Genomic DNA, 21,648 nt, shown 5'->3' with positions numbered 1-21,648 from the left:
CACTCTTTGTGTATCTTTTTACTAAGATCTGTATTTACATTCTGCAAATATGAACAGGTGTCCTGTAAACACATCCAGAATAAAAGGTGTTTTATGGACACGTAACACTCCATCGTAACCAGCAGGGAAGTGGCAGTCCTCCAGCAGAGCGACCCGCTCAGGCACGGGATTGAGAGCAGGAATGGGGAGTGGCCTCACTCGGCCTGTCCCGGCCAGAGGGCGTGCACTTGCTCCCAACACGCTCCTCCTGTGTGAACAGCCCCTACCGTGACCTGCCTCAGCAACGTGGATGTGGGAGGCAGGCAGGCAAAGAACATGCAGGACCCCCAATAGAAGGCAAACAGAAACACGTCTGCTTCCCTGGGCCCTGCGTGGAGGATGTGGGCAGACAGGTGCGTCCACACTGCTGCAGAGCAGGGCTCGACCGGCACCAAGAAGCTCAGCGACAGCCCACTCCAGCTTCGCACGATCTGGTCACACACCTTTCGTGCGTGATTTCCACTATTCAGGACTCCAGGGGTGATCTACAGAAACACACATCTGCGTGTGGCCGACATGGTATCAGAGACGACTCCCCACCTCCCGGGGCTGCTCCCAGCACGCCAAAGGGGACCAAAGGAAAGTCTCTGTCTCACGACAAAACTGTACATGCAAATAAAGACAACAATAACAAACAATCTGAGACTGTCGACAGGGCTAGCCTTTCGTAGAGGTTGCAGGTTCTGGAGACTGAAGAAATTCATATGGGTCATGGGTCACGTCTGGCTGTTCCCCGACACTGAGGCGAGAAGGGCTTCCTGCAATTGAGGAAAAGACATTTCAACACAATGGTCTGACCTGCTCGGAGCTCAGGAGGCCCCTGTGCAAAAACCAGTCTGTGAGACTGTGGTCAGCAAAGCCCAGGACTCAGCCAGTGCCAAGGACCCCGGGCTACAGACCACCTGCCAGCACGCCTGGGGTATGGGCCACCCCCTCATCTCCCCTGGGGCACTGGCCACCCATTCATCTCCCCTGGGGCACTGGCCACTCACTCATCTCCCCCGGGGTACGGCCCACCCCCTCATCTCCCCTGGGGTACGGGCCATGCCATCATCTCTCCTGGGGAGCAGGTAGAGGGCAACTCCTCGCAGACGTGGTATGGACACCATGAAGTGGGATGTCGGTGCTGGCCCTCCACACGGCAGGGCTGCTGATTCTGCAAACAACGGAGGCTCCTCGCCAGGGGTCCTAAAGACAAACCCCAGCCCCTGAGCAGCTCCCGTGTCACCCTGAGAGTCCACCAGGATGCTGGGGTCCTCAGATCTGGAGCCGAGCCAGGGCCACCTGGAGCCTCCATCATATACTGTTTACTACAAGGTTAACCAGACCGAAGACACGGTCCTTATTCAGACAACTTCAGCCAAACCTCTGTAACTGATTACCCTTTTTTATTCCCACAAAAACATCAAGGTTTACTCTGCTGAAAGAATAATTCAGTTGTACCCGGGAACTCCAACAGCAGCATGTGGATGTAATCGAGCAAGTTCATGGAGCCACGGGGCACAGGGGGATGTGGCATCCTGGAGGGGTCCCGAGACACCCACTCAGGGTGTCACTAGTCAAACATGGAGACCCCTGGCCAAGCAAGGTTACGTGCTCACCCCAAACCAGGGTCCTGGGGAGCACACCAGTCCACATGCTGTTTTAGGACTAAAAGCGGGGAACAGCAGGCAGAAACAACTGTTCCCAAGGTCTAACTCTGCGTGGCTGTCAGGGTCCACAGCCTCAGCCTCATTCTGCCTGCGACCAAGGGCCTCGGGCGTGGCCGGCTGGGCTCTCCTGACACAGGGGCTGCCAGCACCCTCCGGCCAATTCACAGCACTAACTAAATTCCATTAAACATTTCACTTCAGTGCAGCCGCCTGAGGAGGGAGGCACGTCCTCCAAGCCCCAGGGGCAGGGGCAGCCCAGGAGGGCAGCGGGGACGGAGCTCTGAGCCCCGGGGTCTCCGGCCTTTCTTGGAAGTCGGCGCTCCTGCCCTCTTCCCGGACGTGACCACCACTCATGCTCCAGGATGGCTGCTGGAGGGTCAGGGCGGAGCGCAAGGCCGGGGCCGCCTTACCCAGGTGGGGGTGGTCCCTGTCGGAGGCGTTGGACAGGGAGCTGAGGTTGGAGGACGGCCGGGAGCCCCCGCGCTCCGCCTGCGCCTCGTGCAGGTCCTGAAGGAGCTTCGTCGTCTCGTCCAAGTTCAGGTGGTTGTCGTCGTGGTCCAGCTCCTTCTTCACCTTCCCTGTGCAGACACAGTCGGACATCAGCCCACTGCAGCCGGCCCAGCACTGTGCACTGGCACCTCCGGTCTGTAACTCCAGCCTCTCACGCGTCACCACACACGCGCACAAGCACCACTCGGAAGTGAAGCTGGATGAGCACAGTCAGCTCGGAGGTGAGGGCGACTCAGTCAGAGCAAACGGGGGTGGAGGCCTCGACAGAGGGCACCAGCACTGGACAAGAAACCAGGCGCCACACCACACCCAAGCAACTGGACGCACGCAAGTGCTGCCGTCCTGCTGTAACCAACTGGAGAGCAGGATGCCGTGTGCAAGAGAGCTGCAGACATGGCCATGAGAGCGCACAGGCCATGGCCAGGGAGGGGACCCGCGGGGTCTGGCCAGCGGGTGGGCTGAGAGCTGGAGAAGACAGCTGCCTGGAGAGCTCCCAGGTCTCAGCCAAGCACCGCCCTGCACCTGTGCGAGAGGGACGCCCCCACTGGGGCAGGTCCAGAGCTCACGCTTGTCTGTGATATTACACGTCCCAAGCCTGAAGGCAGGTGTGGCCTAGTGGGGACTGTGTCTGCCCTAGCAACACTTCAAAGCAAAACCCGACAGAGCCTGAAGGAGAGGGGGCTAAGAGCCTGTCAGAGCAAGGACCACCACGGTTCAAGGGTATGTGACCCAACCTAGCACCCAGCGCATGACGGCAGGGTCTGGCCTCCGAGAAAGCACGGCCCCGCAGGCGAAGACGCAGGGAAACACCATCCCGCCAGTGGCACATCGTCCACAAGATGTGAGAGGAGCAGCTGCGTGCAAACGGCGCCAGCGAGCACACGCCAAGCATCCACGCAGGCAGAGGAAGGCGGGGACAGCCGAATGTGGCTTCCGGAGAGGAAAAGAGCAGCCGTGTGTGGGGAAACCCTGGGAGGACAATGGGGCAGCCGCTGCAGGACGGATGGCCAGGGACTCCCAGGACAGCGCGGGATGGCCCCAAACGAAGCAGAGACTTAACCACAAACGGGCAGAATCGGGGCCCAGGTGACCACTGCAGAAATGACAGCCAAACTCCCACATTTGATAAAGCTATAAACCCAGGTCCAACGAGCTGACACAACCCAAGAAGGGAGGATCTGAAGAGAAGCAAACCGCGGCACAGCACGACCAGACCACCGAGAACCGGGGAAAAGGAGAGTCTCCAAGGCAGCTGGAGAAGAAGAACTGCTGGTGCGCAGAAAGGTGCTCCCACGGCAGCCCGAGGCCTCCAGTCTTCCGAGGCACAGCCGGCTCCTGCTGGCTGACCTAGACTCTGGGAGGGTCCCCGCTGCTGAAGTGCAGGGGGACTCACTGTACCTAGACACTTGCCCCCTCCTGAGGACTAGCGTTTGGGGACATGCCAGGTGGAGGGTGACCCTCCCAACCCCCGCCACAGCTCGTTGCTGGGGACCAGGCGCATCCTTGGGGGCTCTCCAGGAAAGGGCTCCGGAAGTGCATGCCTGGTGTCCCCGGACTCACCCATGTGCCTTTCCCCTTCGTGGGTTCTGGCCTGTATTCTTTGCTATAACAAACCCTGAAGACAACCATACACGGAGTCCTGGTAGTCCTAGTGCATCACCAAACCTAGGGGTGGTCCCGGGGACCCCTGAACTGTTGGGAAGACAGAACAGCAAGACAGCAGGCTTAAGCCCAAGCAAAGCAGTAACTGCATGAAACACACACAGTCCACGGTCACTCCCACCAAGGCAGAGGCTGTCGTCCTGGATGACGAAGTGGGACTCGACTTCATGCTCTTTAAAGTTAGACAAAACCCACTTCTAACAAGGCACGTTTCTCAACCTTAGCACCGTTGACTCGGGACAGGTTGTTCCTTCTGGGGCTGTCGTGTGCGCTGTAGCATGTTCAGCAGCATCTCTGGCCTCTACCCACGTGATCCCAGAAACACCACACCCAGGTGTGACAACCAACACATTGCCACACGTCCCCGAGCGGGGGCTGCCCCGGGGAGGACCACTGAGGGAAAACGCAGGTGTGTCCAGACTGCAAAGGGGAGAAGACGCTCATGAAACCACCCGTCAGCAGGGGCTGGGGTGGCACAGGAGACTTCTGAGCATCAGATGCTGTGCGGAAGCAGACAGCACTTCACAGAGTGGGTGCCAGCCGTTCGAGAGGCCATGTCCCAGTGGGCACACGCATGCGCACCAACCAACAGGATCAAAGAACCCCGCGATCCTGCAGATGGAGCCTGAAGTCATAAAGGAGGCCCAGGCAAAGTCCTGTTTGCAGCCATTTGGGAGGGTGACCCTGAGGACAGTGGGCCCTCACTCTACAGTCAGCTCGCAGGCTGGGTCACATTCCCCAGAGCAAGGAGAGGCAGCGGTGCCCCAGCCCATGCCCCTCAGGATCACCACCCCTCGGGCTGTGTGGGAACCGGGCACCAGGGATCAGAGGCACAGGGGCCACTTCCTTCTAGCCGAGCCTGACAATCCGACCAAGGGGTCAAAGGGGAGCGTGGCCAGCACGACCTACCCAGAGAGCTGAGCATGGAGATGTCCAGAGAGACGTCAGAGTACGACTTCATGGACATGAAATCCAGAACAGAGCCGCCATCTCCCAGCGAGTCCCCAGCCTGCAGAAGACAGGTAACCATGAAGCACAAAGGAAGACGTCACTGAACAGCAGTGCACACCAGTTCACACACTGGTGATGTCACGCCAGTGACCTTACATCCATGCCCCGCGACCCACAGCAGGACAGGCCTGCTCTGCCGTGTCCACCCCAAGGAGTGGGCAGGGCCAAGCAGTGCCCAGTCCATGCCGTGGCCCAGGGATCACTGGGGGTGAGCTTGTGAGTGGTGGCCATTGCCCCGGCCGATGTTGCCAGACAGACAGATGCTGTGGGCCCACGGGGGACCTAAGGGTGCTGGGGGACTTGGAGCCGCCACAGGCAGACCCGTGGCTGCTCTGCAGGGACGTCACTGAACACACCATGTGGTGGATCCCAAACCAGCACGCTCCAGCCCCTTCCCTCCTCCATGCGAGCTCCCTTTGCTCTCCCGGTGCTGGGCCCTCCTCCTTTGAGCGTCTTCTCCTGGGTCAGCCCCACTCCACATCATTACAGAAACAGCTCCCCTTCTCCAAAACCCCCCTGACAAACCTCCTTCCATCCCCATTGGCTGCTCTCAGACTACTAGGGTTTCAGAGTTAACACACAGCCACGTTTTAAATAAACACCTGGCAGACTGTCTCCAGTACTATAAGGGATGGACACCACCTCAGACTGTAAGGTCTTTGAAATTCTGCCCAACTACACCCTCTGACATTGGTGCTGAATCCCAAGTCATCACTGGATAAGCTGCTGTCAAATGGGAGCACACTCCCCAGCTGACCCTCGGGAGGGACACCGTTTCTTCGTGAGAGCTGAGAACAAAAGCCCCACGTCAGAGCTGACACTGAGAGTCTGCGGGCCTGGCTTGTGCGGCACCTTTCAATGCCCCGCACCCCACCCTCAGCCTTCTGGGATTCAGGGTTCACACAGGGCAGCCACCAGCTTGCACAGCAGGGACGGGCATCGAGCACCATTCAGCGACTCACAGGGACGCAGCAACAGGAGGTAGCTGAGGCTCCTGCTACTGACAAGGGGGCACCAGGCCTGTGAACGCTCTTCCATCGGGCTGTAATCGCCTGGGCGTGAACCCTCTTCCATGGGGGTGTAATTGCCTGGGTGTGAACCCTCTTCCATTGGGGTGTAATCGCCTGGGTGTGAACCCTCTTCCATTGGGGTGTAATCGCCTGGGTGTGAACCCTCTTCCATTGGGGTGTAATCGCCTGGGCGTGAACCCTCTTCCATCAGGGTGTAATCGCCTGGGTGTGAACCCTCTTCCATCGGGGTGTAATCACCTGGGCGTGAACCCTCTTCCATCGGGCTGTAACTGCCTGGGCATAAACGTTCTTCCATCAGGCTGTAATCACCTGGGCGTGAACGTTCTTCCCTTGGGCTGTAATCGCCTGGGTGTGAACCCTCTCCTGTTGAGCTGTCGTGGCCTGGGTGTGAACCCTCTCCTGTTGAGCTGTCGTGGCCTGGGTGTGAACCCTCTCCTGTTGAGCTGTCGTGGCCTGGGTGTGAACCCTCTCCTGTTGAGCTGTTGTGGCCTGGGTGTGAACCCTCTGCCGTCGGGCTATAACTGCCTGGGTGTGAACCCTCTCCCGTTGGGCTGTCATGGACTGTGTGTGAACCCTCTACCGTTGGGCTGTCATGGCCTGGGTGTGAGCCTCTCTGGTTGGGCTGTCTTAACCTTGGTGATCTGTGAATTTGCCCTCCTCGCTTGGCTTTCAGAAAACCTACTTCTGTCTGTGCTCTGATAAAAATTTCTCCCTAAAGGAACTGTTAGTGATGACTTAGGCCATCAGCAAGCCAGGCTGAATTCACATTCACAGAGCCCGGTGTTGGCCAGGCCCAGAGCCGAGGTCACCACAAAGTCCTACAACAAGCCCACCACTACCAATCTGCTCCATAACTGAAGATTGAGTCTTAGAGCTGTGAGTTCCCCTGCCCAGGGCTTAACACCAAAGCCCTTGCATCTCAGACACATGGAGAATCTCCCCACAGCTCATGGCATTCAAGGATGTTACAGGATTACCTGGTGATCCTAAAGGATGAGGCAGTTTGGAGCTCATAAAGACAACTTGAAAAAAAAAAAATCGGTTTGCTCACATTTTATTCCAACAGTAAAAAAGCACTGAGAAGCACAGATTTCCCTAGAGACCACAAGAGAGCAACTGAGTGTGTGTGCATTCCCAAGGTAGCCTCTCTAGGGCTCACCTATGGGAGATTGCTCAGGAATTCGTCCTTCCATTGGCTAGCTCTGCCCACGTGTTAGGTGTGGAGACCTACATTCTAAGGCAATGCTGAAAATCACATCATTAAAGTTGGTGTCTTTGGACACGCTAAGTTAAATCGAAAGAAAAACAGGAACACTTATTTGCAGAAACGTTTGGGAGCCCTGATTGATGACAGAAGCATATTGACATACAGGCCGTGAGGTGCACGAGTGAATGCAATGACAGAGAGAGGCGAGTGCCCCTCACGTGTCAACACCATGTGCACGCCGCATGCAGGTGGGAAGGCACCGAATGGAGCCAGCTGCCACCAGCAGGTGCTCTGTGCCCCTGGTGCGAGGGACAGCACAGGCATAGGAGCCCCTTCTGAAAGCTCCCTGCCGCTGCTTGAGGGTTGCCCCACAGAGGCCCTGCTGGCAGGGCAGAGGGAATGTGCCAGGCTCCCAGCTTAGAGTGGCCTACAGTATGTCCCAGCTCTTCAGACACCGTGTGGGGTTTGCACTCTATACCACGGTGTCTGCATAACCCAGACAGAGATGCTGAGCAGAATCCTGGCTGCCTCAAGGACCTAGCAACACCAGGAGCACACCCTCAGGAGAGACACCCGTGTCCCCTTCTCTGGTTCTATCACTTGAAGAGCCCCCACTTGACAGGCACCTGATGCTCCTGCTCCAGGTGGGCCCTCTGTCCACTGAGGCCAGGTAACACCTGTGGCCCAGGCCCCCATGCCCTGCCCAACATGCTGGCACCTCTGCTCCAAAATGGGAATTGTATTCAAAGCTGGTTGTCAACATGCACACTCCAAGTTATTCCCAAAGGGCAGGAAAAAGGGGGAAACCGAGGCTGGGCCACAACAGTTTCCTCAAACACAGACTGTCTACTCCGGGTGCCGGCAGGCCCCAAGGACCTAGAACTGCTGGGCTCGTCTCACTCACGAGTGTGCAGCGCACATACACCTGACTGGCAACACACAGCATGTGCCTGCTGGCGTGCCCATCTTTGGGGAAGGCCGAAGAACCCACGGGACCAGAGACAAAGCGTGCTACTTGCCCCGCAGGACCCGAGCAGGCCCACCTTGCCTGTCCCAGCCCGGGCACCTTAGGATTCCTGTGTCTAGATTTGGAGGAACGTATGTTGGCTTTACGTCCCTCACCCCAAGTCATTAAAAGCTGAGGGAGGGGGAGACTGCCACTTAATCTCATTCATCAGGAACTTAACCAGTTTCTAAATACCAGTACACACAGTTCGACTCAACCACTCCATTTCAAAGGCTGAACACAACCTTCCCTACGGGAACCCCAATAACGAGGTTTTTACTTACATATCCATGAAACTCACCTTTACTTCATCTGGAGGCTTCACTGGAACATTTCTCCTCTGCAAAGAAAACAAGAAAGAAACCAGCTTTTCCAAAACGATTTCATATAGAAGGAAGATTTCCTCACATCACGTACCCACGTGAAGTAAAACCAGCACAGGCACTACTACTGGGGCTGTCTTCATGCTCATAACTACACTGGAAAGACCGGGCCGGGCCCTGCGGGCTTCTCGACAGCTGGCACAGTGTGAGAGAGAGAGCTAATGGGACCCACGAGGGCCGGAATCACGTAGGCCCCCCGAGACCCTGGGGCTGAGTGCCTGAGAGCACCCTAAGACAAGATGGAGGAGGAGGAGGAGCGAGATGACACCCAACCTTGTTCCTGAACCTCGCATGGCTAAAAACAAAAATGTCAGACATTGTACCCCGAGTCTCAAGGGCAGCTCAGGAAAAACACTGGGTCTGGTGGTTTAGCCTGAAGATGAGAGGCACCGGGACCAGTTCAAATCCTGATGGGGCAAGACCCTCACGGTGCCCCCGCCCCCGAGATGGGCAGGGTTATGGGGCCATGTGTCCTTCTTGGCCTACAGAGTGTCTGGAAGAGGACTTAGTCTTCACCACCACGTGTGTGAGCACAGCCTGAGCGGGACCCAGGCACATGTGACCACCTCGTGCAGAGATCACAGCCTGAATGCTGTACTGAGCCACTGTCTTGCAATCTGGTAGGAGCATTACCTTAAAAATACCCTAGTCCTGTGTACATACCTAAAAAAAACAGCTATTCAGCTTGCACACTTTTTACCTGTGACCTTTTGTTCAAAATAATGTTTCTGAGATTCACCTGTGTTATGATTTTCACAAACTTGTAAGCAGAAAAAGAAATACTGCCATCATTCATGTCTGTTACCTCATACAAGCTTCCGCTAACGTATACACTTTAGTATCATATGTTATTTAGTGCTGTGGCACATCTAAAATTATGAAACTCTGCAGCACAAGTTCCCTTGCAGAAAATCTAGAAAGCAATCTAGAGGGGAAACTGAGCTGCCAGCACATGTTAGGGCCTCCCGCTGTGTCTGCCACACGGTGTGGAGGTGCCTGCTTCAGGTGCTGTGCCCAGAGGCAGCGCCGGAGGAAACCTGCAGACAGCAGGGCAGAGAACAGCACCCAGAGCATGGCGGCCATGCCGAGCGGAAGAGTGGGAGATCACAGCTGGCGGGACAGTCTGGAGAGCAGGGGCTCTGGACATCCTGGAGGGACCTCGAGCCTGGCTGATGCCAACCTGTGCAGGTACAGATGAAATGCTACAGAGCCAGAGACGCCGGGCGAGATAGGCCCCAACTCCACCAGGCCAGAGCAGGGGCCTCATTGAAACTTAGACTGAAGGCTGCCCAGACCCACCCTACACAGCTTAAAACAAGCGCCAGGAGGATCAGGTGACTCAGAAGTAACCACTCTGCCAAAACGAACATCAACGTTCTCTAAAAGAAGACTATAACATCCAGACCCGCCTTGTCCAACAAATATATAATGTAACCACACACCTAATTTTAAGTTTTCTAGTATCCACACTAAAATTAATCTTAACGTACAATTGATCTTAACGTATTTCACTTAATCTAATACAGTGAAAGCATTTTTATTCAAACATGTAGTCCACATAACATCACTGAGGCGCCTTACAGCCCCTTCGCGCACGTCTCTAAAGGGCTCCTGCTGAAGAGAGGCTCAAGCTCCTCCTCTTCCTCGAGCCTTTCTTTTCTTTTTCCCAAAGATTGGCCCTGGGCTGACTCCTGTTGCCAATCTTCTTCTTTTTCTTCTCCCCAAAACCCCCAGGGCATAGTTGTATATTCTAGTTGTAGGTCCTTCTGGTTGAGCCCCTGGACGCCGCCTCAGCATGGCTTGAAGAGCGGTGCCATGCTCGCGTCCAGGAGTGGAACCAGCGAGACCCTGGGCCACCGAAGCGGAGTGCGCGGACTTAATCACTCGGCCACGGGGCGACGCCATGAGTAGTCTTTCAAGTTCTAGTTTGTAGTTCATACTTTCACCATATCTAAATCCAGACTAGTAACATCCAAATTTCCCAGTAGCCACATGTGGCTAGTGGTTGCTATATTGGTGCAGTCTAGACTCAACAGCATAATATCTAGAATCCAAACAATGAAGCAGCAAATCATGGCGTCTAACCAAAGGAAAATCTGCCAATAGAGACAGATCGAGAAACGCCAGACATCATAGAATTAGCGGAGAAGGACTTTGAAAGCAGCTATAATAAATATTATGAATGTGCCCAAGATTTAAAGGAAAACATGAACATAACGTGAGAACGTTATAAGCAAAAAAGTCCAAACGGAATTCTAGAGGTGAAAAACACAGTATCTCAAATGAAAAATTCACTGGCTGGGATTAACAATAGATTCAGACACAGCATAAGAAAGATCACTCAATGTGAAGCCACGGCAACAGAAACGATTCAAACTGAAAGAGGGAAAAAAAGACTGAAAAAATTAGGACAGCACTAGTGATGTGTGGAACATATCAAAACATCCAACACATGTGTCAAAGTCCCAGAGAAAAGATGAAAGAAGGGTATGGGCAGAAATGACACTTGAGGAACTAATGGCTGAAAATCTTCCAAGCTTAATGAAAACTATAAACCAATAGGTCCAAGAAGCTCAGCAAACATTAAGCAGAATAAGCACAAAGAAAAACACACTGAGACACACGAAAAATGCACTGGTGAAAATGAGTTGTAAAGGTTAAAATCTGAGGGCAGCTAGAGCGGCAGTTGGTGACTTTCTCCCTGAAGGGCCAGGGGGCAAGTGATTGGGGCTGTTCAGGCCACGGCTGTCTGTAGCAAATTCTTCTTCTCTTACAACCTTTAAAAAATACAAAAAACGCTCTTAGCTCGTGGGCCATGTTTGCCAGTCCTTGATCTTGACCAAAAAAGACACACTGCAAATGGAAAAAAAAGATAAAAATGACTGCAGACACTTCTTCGGAAACAAGGTAAGTCAGACGTATTTTAGAGAGGGAAACCAGTCTACTATGACTCCACACCAAGGGAGGTGAATTTCAAAAGTGAAGGCAAAATAAAGACTTCCTCAGACTGTGACCAAATCTGTACTATCAGAAATACTGAAGAAAATGCCTCAGGACAAAGAAAACGACAGAGGATGAAAAAATCTGTGTGTACAGAAAGTAACGAAGAGTGCAGAAATGATGACTGTGTGGTCAACAGAGAAGACTTTACTTTTAAGGCTCTTTTAAAGAAATCAACTGTTTAAAATAAAAATAAAAAATAAAAAACTACTGAGGGAAGGGCAGCTTAGTGACTGCCTAAAAACAGCACACTCTGCCCTAAAAGCCTGCTCGCTCGGACGGGCTCTTCCCACAGGAGTGGCACCACGCGCAGCCCACCTGCCTCAGCTGGAAGAGCATCCGTGAGTGGTCCCCGCCTGTGATCTGGTCCAGGAGGTCATCCACCATCTTCTTGCTGTAGCTCCCAGCATCCTTCACGAACTCCTGCAGGCTGGGAGGGCCGTGAGAGAACAGGCTGAAAGGAACGCCACGTGCGCTAGGCTCCAAACTCTGTCCCCAAGGCCGCAGTCCTGACTGCAGACACCTGCCGTGTCAGCACCCTCCTCGGATGCTCCTCCACAAGAGAGGGTCTATGGAGAGCCACGGACCCCCCGGATGTGGTAGTTGTGGGGAGGGGACTAACAGCCTTCATCAGATCTTCAAAGTGGTCCGTGACCCAAAAAGATTAACAAGATCTTGAGATAAAATTAATTTTAAAAAAGGCAAGATGAAGAACAGTGTGTGCACACACACATGAAAGATACCGCACCCTAACTCCAGTAAAAGCCGCACAGGCATATCCAGATTGAGGAGCGATGCACAGTGTGGTGGCTACCTACTGGGAAGGGGAGGGGCCAAGGGTGAGAGCAAGACTCTCCACGTACACCTCTTAGTGTCATCTTGATTCTGGACCATACAAATGCTTAAAGAGAACAAAGAAACCTAACCAAAAACCTTTAAGAGGAGGCAGAAAACAAACACCCACAGTCTAGCATCAGAAGCCAGGCAAAGGCTCGGAAGGGCTGCCGAGACTTCAAAGACCTTCACACGGAGCGAGGAGGCCTGCTGGCGTGGCGCGAAGCCACGACAACACGGCAGGCTCCACCAGGAGCACCTCACGGTAAACCACAGCAGTGACCACTGAGAAGGGAGCAGGGACCGGATGGAATGCTCACGGCGAGCAGTCTGGGGAGGGCGGCGCGGGAGGCCCAGGAGGAAGGGGCCAGGCCCTGTTTCCTCGAGTGTGCTGCTCACACAGCGGGTCTCGCTAGATGGCACATGGGCTCCGTGTGCATCTCAGGAGCAGGCACTTGGGGGGAGGCAAACTCAGTCTGGCCACACGACACCACCTGAACAGGAGGTGACTTGCCCTGAAGAGCTGTGAGCAACCTGACAGGGTGACGGGGTGACAGGGTGACGGGGGAAAGGGCAGGGTCACCCTCTTGTGACACCATCCTCTCCCGAAAGAAATCTCTCCTCGGTTTTCCACTTCTTTCTTTTTCTCAGAAAAATCTGGGTTAGGGATTCATTTACTCTATCAGGAGCTAACCTATTCCTTGTTTATTCTCCAAATACATTCTGTAATCTCTCTGAAATAAAACAAAGATCTAATATGGAAATATTCCATTTCTTAAGAGGCTAGCAAAATTAAGTTCCTCTCCCCATAGAAAATTACTAAAATTTTGCAAAAATGGCCCACTTCTACTTTGCCACAGAAAACAAAAAATGAACACACAAACAGTCCTATAGAAACGCAGTAGGACATCTCCAACTCTAATATTACACCCTAGTCACTGTCAGGGGCTGAACTTTGTCATCAAATGTGGACGTCAACGGCTGAACCCCCAGCACCTCAGGATGCGGCCGTATTTGAAGATAGGGCCCTGAAAAGGTGACTGAGCTAAAATGAGATCTTCAAGGTGGGCCCTGATCCAAGATGACCGGTGTCTTTACAAGAGGAGATCTGGACACAGACACACACAGAGGGACGACCCTGTGAGGACACAGGGAGGACACAGCCGTCTACACCCCAGGAGAGGAGCCTCAGGCAAGCAGCCCTGCCCACACCTGGATCTGCACGGCAGTCTCCAGAGCTGGGAGACAATGAACGTGGACTGTTTGAGCTGCCCCGTTTGCCTCCTTTGTTTTGGCAGCTGGAGCTAAGACAGCCACCAGGAACCACCTTTCGATACAACTGTGAAACAGGTTCTTAGGAAGCACACGCAGTGGGTTACACACCTATGTTCTTCTTTGAGCGACAGCCCACGTCATCGCCTTCTTAAAACTGTGGCCTTCAAGACAGCCTGCAGCAGACCAGAGTGGTTCACTGACACGGACTAGGAAGTTAGACTTGCTGCCAGTGGCCGTCTCTGCTACACACCTGCAAGCAGGCCCTGAATTCACCAGGAAAAAGGCTCCGACCCCACACCAGGCAAGAAACCAGCCCGCGTTCTGCACATGCCACGCCGCCCGACGCTCACCTCAGCGCGCACTGCACTCCCGTCTCATCTCCGTAGGCAGAGTAGAGCAGCTCTGTTTCATCCGACTTCAAGTCACCAAACACTGAGTTATTGTGCATTGACAGCGCGGTGCTGGCACTTGAGAGAAACGTGACTGGGAGTAAAAGAGAAAGGGAACCGCTGAGGACATCAGCCTCACACGCAGACCCCAGCCCGCACAGGACGCGCTGCACTGTCCTTGCAGCGGCTCGCCCCATGCACAGGCAGCCCTGAGCGCCTGGCCTTCTCTGCGAGATTTCCGCTCCCGGGTACAAGCACAGCAGAGCGGCTTTTCAGGCATGACTACCAGAGTCGCTGCCCCAGCCCTCGTTTGCCTCTGAGCCAAGGGCGGCAAACAAGGCGTAGCGATCCATAAGGGAGTGAGCCCGACAGGCTGCAGAGCTCATGGCTGTCCCAGATATCACTGGGGACGGAGCCCACAGAGCCCAGCTCCTGCTGAGGGGACAGAGAGAGGCAGGGGCCGCCACCCTGAGGGAGGCACGTGCTGGCACCGTGGGAAGGACGTCAGGCCAGGAGGGCTGTGACCTGATACAGAACTGGCCTCTCCCACTAGATGCCAGTAGCACCCCGGGGTGACAATCAAAACATCTCCAGACAATGCCGACTGTCCCCTGTGAACAAAACGGCTGCAGACACTCCAAAACAAACTGGAAAGCCTGCCACAAACGCAAACCAGATAGAACACAAACGCAGAGAACACGCTCACACCCTTCCACCCCCAACCCCACTGTGCCCGCCCAGCCGCCGTCTGGCGTGCAGACCCATCTTTCTCTAGAGCCTTCCACGCACAGCTCTCTCCGCGCATGGCAGGTGGCATCGCGCCCCTTCCAATGGATGAAAGGGAGCCTGCTGGAGGACATCAGCATCCCACCGCAGGACCACGACCACCTGCCCCGAGTCCCAGCACCACCAAGGACCGCAGCAGCCACCTGGAGGACTGCACAAAGCCCACGGCTGAGACCCACCCACCAAGAAAGAGCAGACAGCAAAGGAGGGGCCTGCCCAACCTAATTCTTATTTCCAACATTTCAGGTGACCTTAATTTTTTGATTACTTTCAAAATCAGAATGTGCACACAGTAGTAAAGAGAAGTGAGCCAGGAAGACCCTGGAGCAGGGATCGGGGGCTCACCCCCTGGCCGTGACGAGCGGACCCGTGCCCCACATACTCCCGACACACTCACCTCTGCTCCTTCTCTCGTCTTTGAAGCCCAGTGTGGTGAAGCCGGGGAGCAGCTTGCTGGAGAGCGAGCTAAGGTCCACCGGGTGGGTCTCCTCCTCTGCAGGGGACCAGAGCTGTGAGCAGCCGGCTGCGAAGCCCCCGCCGCACGCAGCCCGCAGCACTCTCTCGGCCTCACTGTGGGGGCGTGTGGGAGGAAGGCCCCAGGGGTTCTCGAGAGACCATCCAAAATCTAATTTACCACAGCCAGCTGCCACTCCCAAACCATAACTGCACTCCAGGGTCACTTCACGACCACCCCAAAGAAGGCAGAACGAAAATCTGCAGCGTTGTGACCACAACACCAGCGGTGGACTGCTCACACCTCTGGGAAACCTCCCGCCACAGTGCAGCCTTGGCCCGAACACTCCTCTGACCACAGGTTTCCTGTGTTGCTCCCGTCGAGCACACTCTGCTCACGTGACCTGAGCAGGCCTCTTCAGCCCTGACCGGGACCTCAACCTCGATGTCCTCTTTCTAAGCTAGTGTTAATCAACTTGCCTATCCTCCTACAGAGAACGCCATGATTCATTTTCGCTAAAGACTAAAGACGCTGGTCAGTTTATACTCTGCATGCATCCAAAAAATTAGATAAATCTGCCCATCTAGGGCTGAGCAAAAGGATGCCACCAGGCACATCATCGCGCCCACATGGGCAAGTCCAAGGGAAGGTGCTTCCGCTCCCTCGTGTGCGTATGAGCATATCCCAAATCTGAGCGAGCTCTGCTTTCCTTTAAAGGAAAGGCCTCTGAAACATTTTCAAAGAGAGAGAAAAGCATAAAAATACCTCTTAAAGACCATAAAAGTGACATATAGGTTGGATGGACCCAGTAATTTACGCCTCCTCCAAGATCTCCCTGATCTAATTATCAACTGGGGATTTTCCTCTAGAATTCACGTTTGGACCCACGTTTACCTCTTTCGAGCTTTGAGGGGGGCTGAGTTCGGCACTCTGGCTTCTGAAGAAGGAGCCCTTACTGAACTTGTAGGGAACCGCTTTGTGATGGTATCAGCAAGGACTTCTCCGCAGCTTTGCGGGAGTGCGGCCCAGTCCTGTAGGCTATCCTAGGGAGCCTGGGAAAGCAGCACCTCTGCCCCGCAGTCCACCGACCGACCACACGTGTGGTGGTGTGGTGCCATGTCACGGGGGCTGTGCAGGGGCAGGAAGCCAGGCAGGGCTGCCCATCTGCACCCCACAGCCGGCGTCACGCACTCCACGGGAAACGGGCACCCTGAGTAGGTTGCACGGGTTTAAAATCATTGTGCGTGAACAGAGCTTAAAAGCATGCGGTGCAGCCCACAGAAGGCCAAGCCGCGCAAGGGGCCACCCACCGTCAGCATCCGGCTCGGCCACGTTGACCACGCTGTAGAGCAGGCTGCCGTCTCCGTTCTTCTTTAGGTAGCCCATCTGCAAGGAAGTGCGCCTGAGCCCATCCGCCGAGGGACGGCCCGTGACTTCCACCACCGCAGAGATTCCTACCGAAGCTTCAACAAGACAGAGACCTACGGACGTGGCCCAACCGGGATGAGCCCCACAGGCCACAATGGTCACTCACTCCCCAACAGAGAGCAGAGGCCCCTTCCCTGGGGTCTCGTTTAAGACCTGCCTGCAAACGACAACATGCACACGTATGTAGCAGAGGACTCCTCAGACAGGCTCTCATGACCCTTCCAAAAGGAGCTTCCGAAACAGAAAACTACCTGGGAACTGCTGACAGTAGGCCAGAAGCCTGAACAAAAAGAGGTGGAACGAGACACTGGCCAGCAAGGTCATGGTACTGATGGGCAGCCCACAGGCGCCATCTCTGAAGCACCTGAGACTCATTTCCATTAAAACCACCACCAAACAAGACTGCTTCCTCCACTGCAGGCCACAGGGGACCCGGAAGAGGCGGCGCTCATGCTGCTGTTGGCATATGCAGGGAGGGGGCGAGAAGTGACGGCAGCCTGGCATGGGTGCTGGAGCCCGAGGCAGGGGCCAGACATCCAGAGAGCAGTGACGGGAGCAGAACCGGGGCCCAAGCAGGGTGTGTAGGGCGTAGAGGTGGGAAACTGTTACTGTTGAGCAGGTATGTGGGTTAAGGGCACAGCAAGTCAGGTTTTTCACGGTGGAGTTACAAAACGAAAGAGAGAATGTGGAGCAGACCAGGTGGTGAGGATGGAATCCAAGGTTCCAGTCTGAAAACACGGTTTTCAGTCGAATGTTGACACAGATGTCAGTGTGGGATTCCTTCTATAAGCTGTAGGTATGTGCATGGCCTTTCCTGGTTCTGTCCATAATGGGCCACACCCAGCACCAGGGTCTTGGTTTCCGAATGCCGTTCTCCACTCAGGAACCAGGGCTCCATGGAGAACGGCCGACCCCAGGGCTACAGAGCAACAGGACTGCAGACCAGCGGGTCGAACGGACACAACATAACCCCACAGAAAACCTCAACCTTCCTGGCAAGCATGTTAAAAGTAAGTGAAAAGAAACAGGCAAAAATAATCTTAATCTACCTTATGTAACGTGATATATCCAAAGTGTTATTTCAAAAGTCTTTACGTACAATCCAATGTGCGTTCCCCAGACTCAATGAGGTAAAAGACGTTAAGTCTCTATATGTGCTACACATTGAAATGAGATTTAGGATATGTCAGGTCAAGGAAAACATCAGGATTAATTTCACCTGTGTCCTTAACAAGCCCACATGCAAGTTCAAAGCTCCACGCGTGACTCCCATGCTCTCTCTACTGGACGCCCGGGTCTAGAACTCCCCGTGTCAGAGAGGAGGAGCCGGTGCGCAGGGGCTGGCGGCACCTCCCCCTGAGCACAGCAGCACACTGGACGGGCTCCCAGCGGCCGCACCGGGTGAGACCCACGAGCGACGGCATGCACACAGAGACATGAGCACCGGGGAACAGATGAACCTACAGTGGAGAAGCCTGGTGGGCTCCGCCTCCATCCAGTGACGAAGGTCAACACCCGGGCGAGGGGACCCGACCGCAGGCGTCCAAACACTACACACCACTCCTGTGAGCGAGGGGCCTGCCCGAGAGGTGCCCGGAGCCCGTCCCTCCCTCCCAGGAGACAGGGCCAGCAGGTACCAGCGGCCAGTGAGGACTGCAGCACGTGCTCCCGAGCTGGACCCTCTGGGGACAAAGGCACCACTGCGACACTGGCGAGACTGCAACTAGACGTCCTGGTATTAACCTCTTGATTTGGACGGCTGTGCCACCGTCCTGGCAGAAGACACACCCGCCCCATCAGGAAGGGCTACCTTGCTGCCTGGGAGGAGTCGGCTGATCCTGTCCCGAGCCTCGTCAGCTGCATGCTCCACCAGGGCCAGCACGTGCTCTTCCGCCGTGCTGTCGGTCAGGCTGCAAGCATTCCCTTCTGGCTCAAACATGCAGCTACAATGCAGGAACCCCGCACACATCACCAGGAGGCCCACGGTGCACACCACTCCCACCTTGCCCCCATGGTCAGTCTCTAATGCCCCGAGGCCACGAAGAGAACCCTGAGGAGCCACACAAAGCTCACTGTCTCTCCCTTCCCTTTCGTTCTAACCACAGCCAAACAGGATGCTTTCAGGAAGATGAAGAGTGAGGCTAAGCCAAGTACACGTTCCGTACTTCTCATGTCTCAGCCACACACTTCAGCCACCTCAAAAACAACAGAGGACACAAGACAGGAGCCTCACTGGTTACAGTGTCACTCAAGGCAGCAGCAGAAGTGACAGAAATCCTGTGGAGGGTCGAGGCTCTGGGCCTGGGATGGGGTGCGAGGCTGCGGGCGGGGCTGGAGAGCACCCCCTGCTGCAACACCCCAGGGTCACCCTGAGACTCCAGCAGGCTGACCTGAGGTTCCACACCAAGCCGCCTTTCTTGACTCACATGTGAGCGAGGCACTGGGTGCAGCACCCAAGGGAGTTAGCCTCTCCTCTGGAAGGTTCTAGAAGCAAGTGGGTGGAGCCCCCAGAGGAGCAGCGGGAGCAAGCCCTGCCTGGGGATCCCAAAACTACAGGAAGGCCCCTCCTCCCGCCCAGGGTTTACAGCTACAGGTGCAGGGAGCTCAGGGAGTGTAGTGAGAAAGAAGCCTGAGGCGTGCTGCCTGCCCCATGAGGCACCCCCATGTCCCCCGAGCCCGGGATGGGCGAGCCCTGGTCGCCAGCATGTAACTCTTCTCCAGGACAAGTTACCATGATGGCTGCAGCATGGTGGTGCGACATGTGGAAAGCGTGGGTCACAAACCACCACTCCCTCAGAACTGACCTGGGGTCCCAGGGTCTCCTGACACCCCCAGCGCTCACGGTGACATTCGTCACCCACACTCCTCACTCTCCAGGTGGGCAGGGGAGGAGTGTCACTTTCCTCTGAACGCTGGGCCCAGGTTACGTCCTGGCTGCCTCGTAACAGGCCCTGAGCACCTGAGGACCCGCACTCCCCTGCCGGCTGCACAAGCAGCGCGTCTGTCGGCCCCTGCACAGACGTCAGCACGGACACAGGCTGCCCTCCCTCGCCCCTCCTGCAGAACACCGGCTCTCCCAAGCTGGGCGTTGCCCCAACGGGCAGACGGCGTCCCTCTACCTGATGACTTCTCTGCTCGGCCTTTTGGATTTCTTGGCAGTCTCTACTTGCACAGGCACAACCTCGGGAGCAGGCTCCTCAGCAGCGGCGTCCTCACTGCCCAAGAGAGCTGCCTGCTGAGAGAAATCCACGTGCTGCATGAACGACACGCTGCGCTTCAAAGCCAGCAGCCGCTCCTGGAACCAAAGCACAGGGAGCGCGGCTTTACCTCTCCCTCAGAGCCAAGGCACCACGACGATGGATGGGGCGGGATGGCCACAGCCTCACCTGCCTAAGGGCGACCCTTCCGTGGTGGTGCACGGCGGGTGGTCGTGGGGGTCGGCACCAAAAGGTGTGGCCGACTGGCTGGCGAGAGCTCAGAGCCGGCAGAGGCGAAAAGGCCCTGTGCACCGCCCCCGAGGCCGATCAGGCACAAGGCACTGGTCCTTGGCGAGTGACGCATGCGACCTGGCTCACGGGGCAGCACTGGGAAGCCGCTCAGGGTGGACAGAGTGGCCCATCTGGATTCAGCGAGGCAGCCACACAAAATAAACCCATAAGGCTGGCTGCGATCCAGGGAGGCAGACACCCAGGCTCGAGATCAACATATCCAGAACTTTCTACCAACCCTAAAGGAGATGTGACCGCTGGGGCAGGAGCAGGGGGAGAAAGAGAAGAGTGCTTGGAGGAGAGGGACCTGCAGAGGGCGTCTGGGGTATCTGCCACGGAGCGGAGGGCCACACCGTGGCCAGTGACAGACGGATGGAGAATGGCTGGCGTTGGCTGTGCATCTGTCTAGGCAAGCAGAGCGCAGAGGAGGGCAGCTCCCGCTTGCGCGGCTCACACTGGGAGGGCCCTTACTTTGCTCATCATCTTAAAGCCTGCGTGAAGGAGCTTCTTCGCTAACTTGTAGTACACAGTGTCTGGTCTGTTGTACGTCATCGCATTATCGCACATCAGTTTGAAATCTGCCTGGAAAGAGAAAAACAAAAAATTCATCAAGTTTAAAACACGGGAGAGGCTACAGCAAAGAGTTTAGATTCCTGTCAAAACAGGCCAAAAAGAAGAGGCTGAAATTAAGTGGGAAACAATTAAAATTTGGCTCTTTAATTTAAAAAATAACTTTTAAGAACTCTTTCAGACGGGCCGGCCCGGTGGCACAGCGGTTCAGTTTGTACGTTCTGCTTCGGTGGCCTGGGGTTCGCCGGTTCGGATCCCAGGTGCGGACATGGCACTGCATGGCAAGCCATGCTGTGGTAGGCGTCCCACAGGTGGATACTGATGTTAGCTCAGGGCCAATCTTCCTCAGAAAAAAGAGGAGGATTGGGAGATGTTAGCTCAGGGCTAATCTTCCTCCCAAAAAAAAAACTCTTTCAGAGAAACTTTCATAATTGTTCATCCGTCTTGCATGAAGCATTTTCCAGTGAGAAGCTTATTAAAGTCTGTAACTGCTTTCTGAGCATAATATGTATATTTTGTAAGAGGAAAATGCCGGCTCCCTCCACTCCCTTCCCATCTCCAGCCCTCCTCCCTCTCTGGGAGGGACTCAGACAGAACAGGAACAAGAGCCAACAACCCGGTCTTTTAAACAAAAGTCGAGGGATGAACTGAGAGGCGGGCACAGTCACGTCTTCTAGCAGTGGGGATTTTCCATAGAATTTAAGATTTTGCCTACAGATAGTTACTCCAGTACTACTAGAAAAAGACTTTCCCTAAAATAAGGAGAGTCTTATCCAACAACAACTTATATTAAAAGCAAACTATCTGGAACATCAGTATTTTACCATCCTAACCAAGTGACTCAGCACAACACATGTCAGAGGTGAGTTAGACATCAGGATGGACAATGACCGCTGAGGCCAGCTGCGGCAATGTAGCGCGTG

At 55.1% G+C, this 21,648-nt stretch overlaps 1 protein-coding gene across 6 annotated transcripts in view; it reads right to left on the bottom strand.

Moving 5' to 3' along the window:
- Nucleotides 1-5: 5 nt before the first annotated feature.
- BRD9 (bromodomain containing 9) overlaps nucleotides 6-21,648 on the bottom strand; it is a 26,200-nt gene continuing 4,557 nt past the window's right edge. The window contains exons 6-16 of one of the 6 annotated variants that reach the window (XM_001491044.7): nucleotides 20,627-20,737; nucleotides 19,787-19,902; nucleotides 18,478-18,610; nucleotides 16,550-16,625; nucleotides 15,183-15,278; nucleotides 13,961-14,093; nucleotides 11,820-11,931; nucleotides 8,420-8,458; nucleotides 4,773-4,872; nucleotides 2,102-2,269; nucleotides 6-797 (exon numbers count right to left, since the gene is read on the bottom strand). In XM_001491044.7, the coding sequence (XP_001491094.3) occupies nucleotides 697-797; nucleotides 2,102-2,269; nucleotides 4,773-4,872; nucleotides 8,420-8,458; nucleotides 11,820-11,931; nucleotides 13,961-14,093; nucleotides 15,183-15,278; nucleotides 16,550-16,625; nucleotides 18,478-18,610; nucleotides 19,787-19,902; nucleotides 20,627-20,737 (1,185 nt within the window). In that variant the 3' untranslated portion in view covers nucleotides 6-696. Of the gene's footprint in view, nucleotides 798-2,101; nucleotides 2,270-4,772; nucleotides 4,873-8,419; nucleotides 8,459-11,819; nucleotides 11,932-13,960; nucleotides 14,094-15,182; nucleotides 15,279-16,549; nucleotides 16,626-18,477; nucleotides 18,611-19,786; nucleotides 19,963-20,626; nucleotides 20,738-21,648 lie in introns of all 6 variants that reach the window. The other 5 variants (XM_005604367.4, XM_005604368.4, XM_014734948.3 and 2 more) reach the window with 5 other exon arrangements.

The sequence above is a fragment of the Equus caballus genome, chromosome 21, assembly GCF_041296265.1.
Source record: "Equus caballus isolate H_3958 breed thoroughbred chromosome 21, TB-T2T, whole genome shotgun sequence".
Taxonomy (NCBI): Eukaryota; Metazoa; Chordata; class Mammalia; order Perissodactyla; family Equidae; genus Equus; species Equus caballus.
This window is presented reverse-complemented; position numbering and strand designations above follow the sequence as displayed.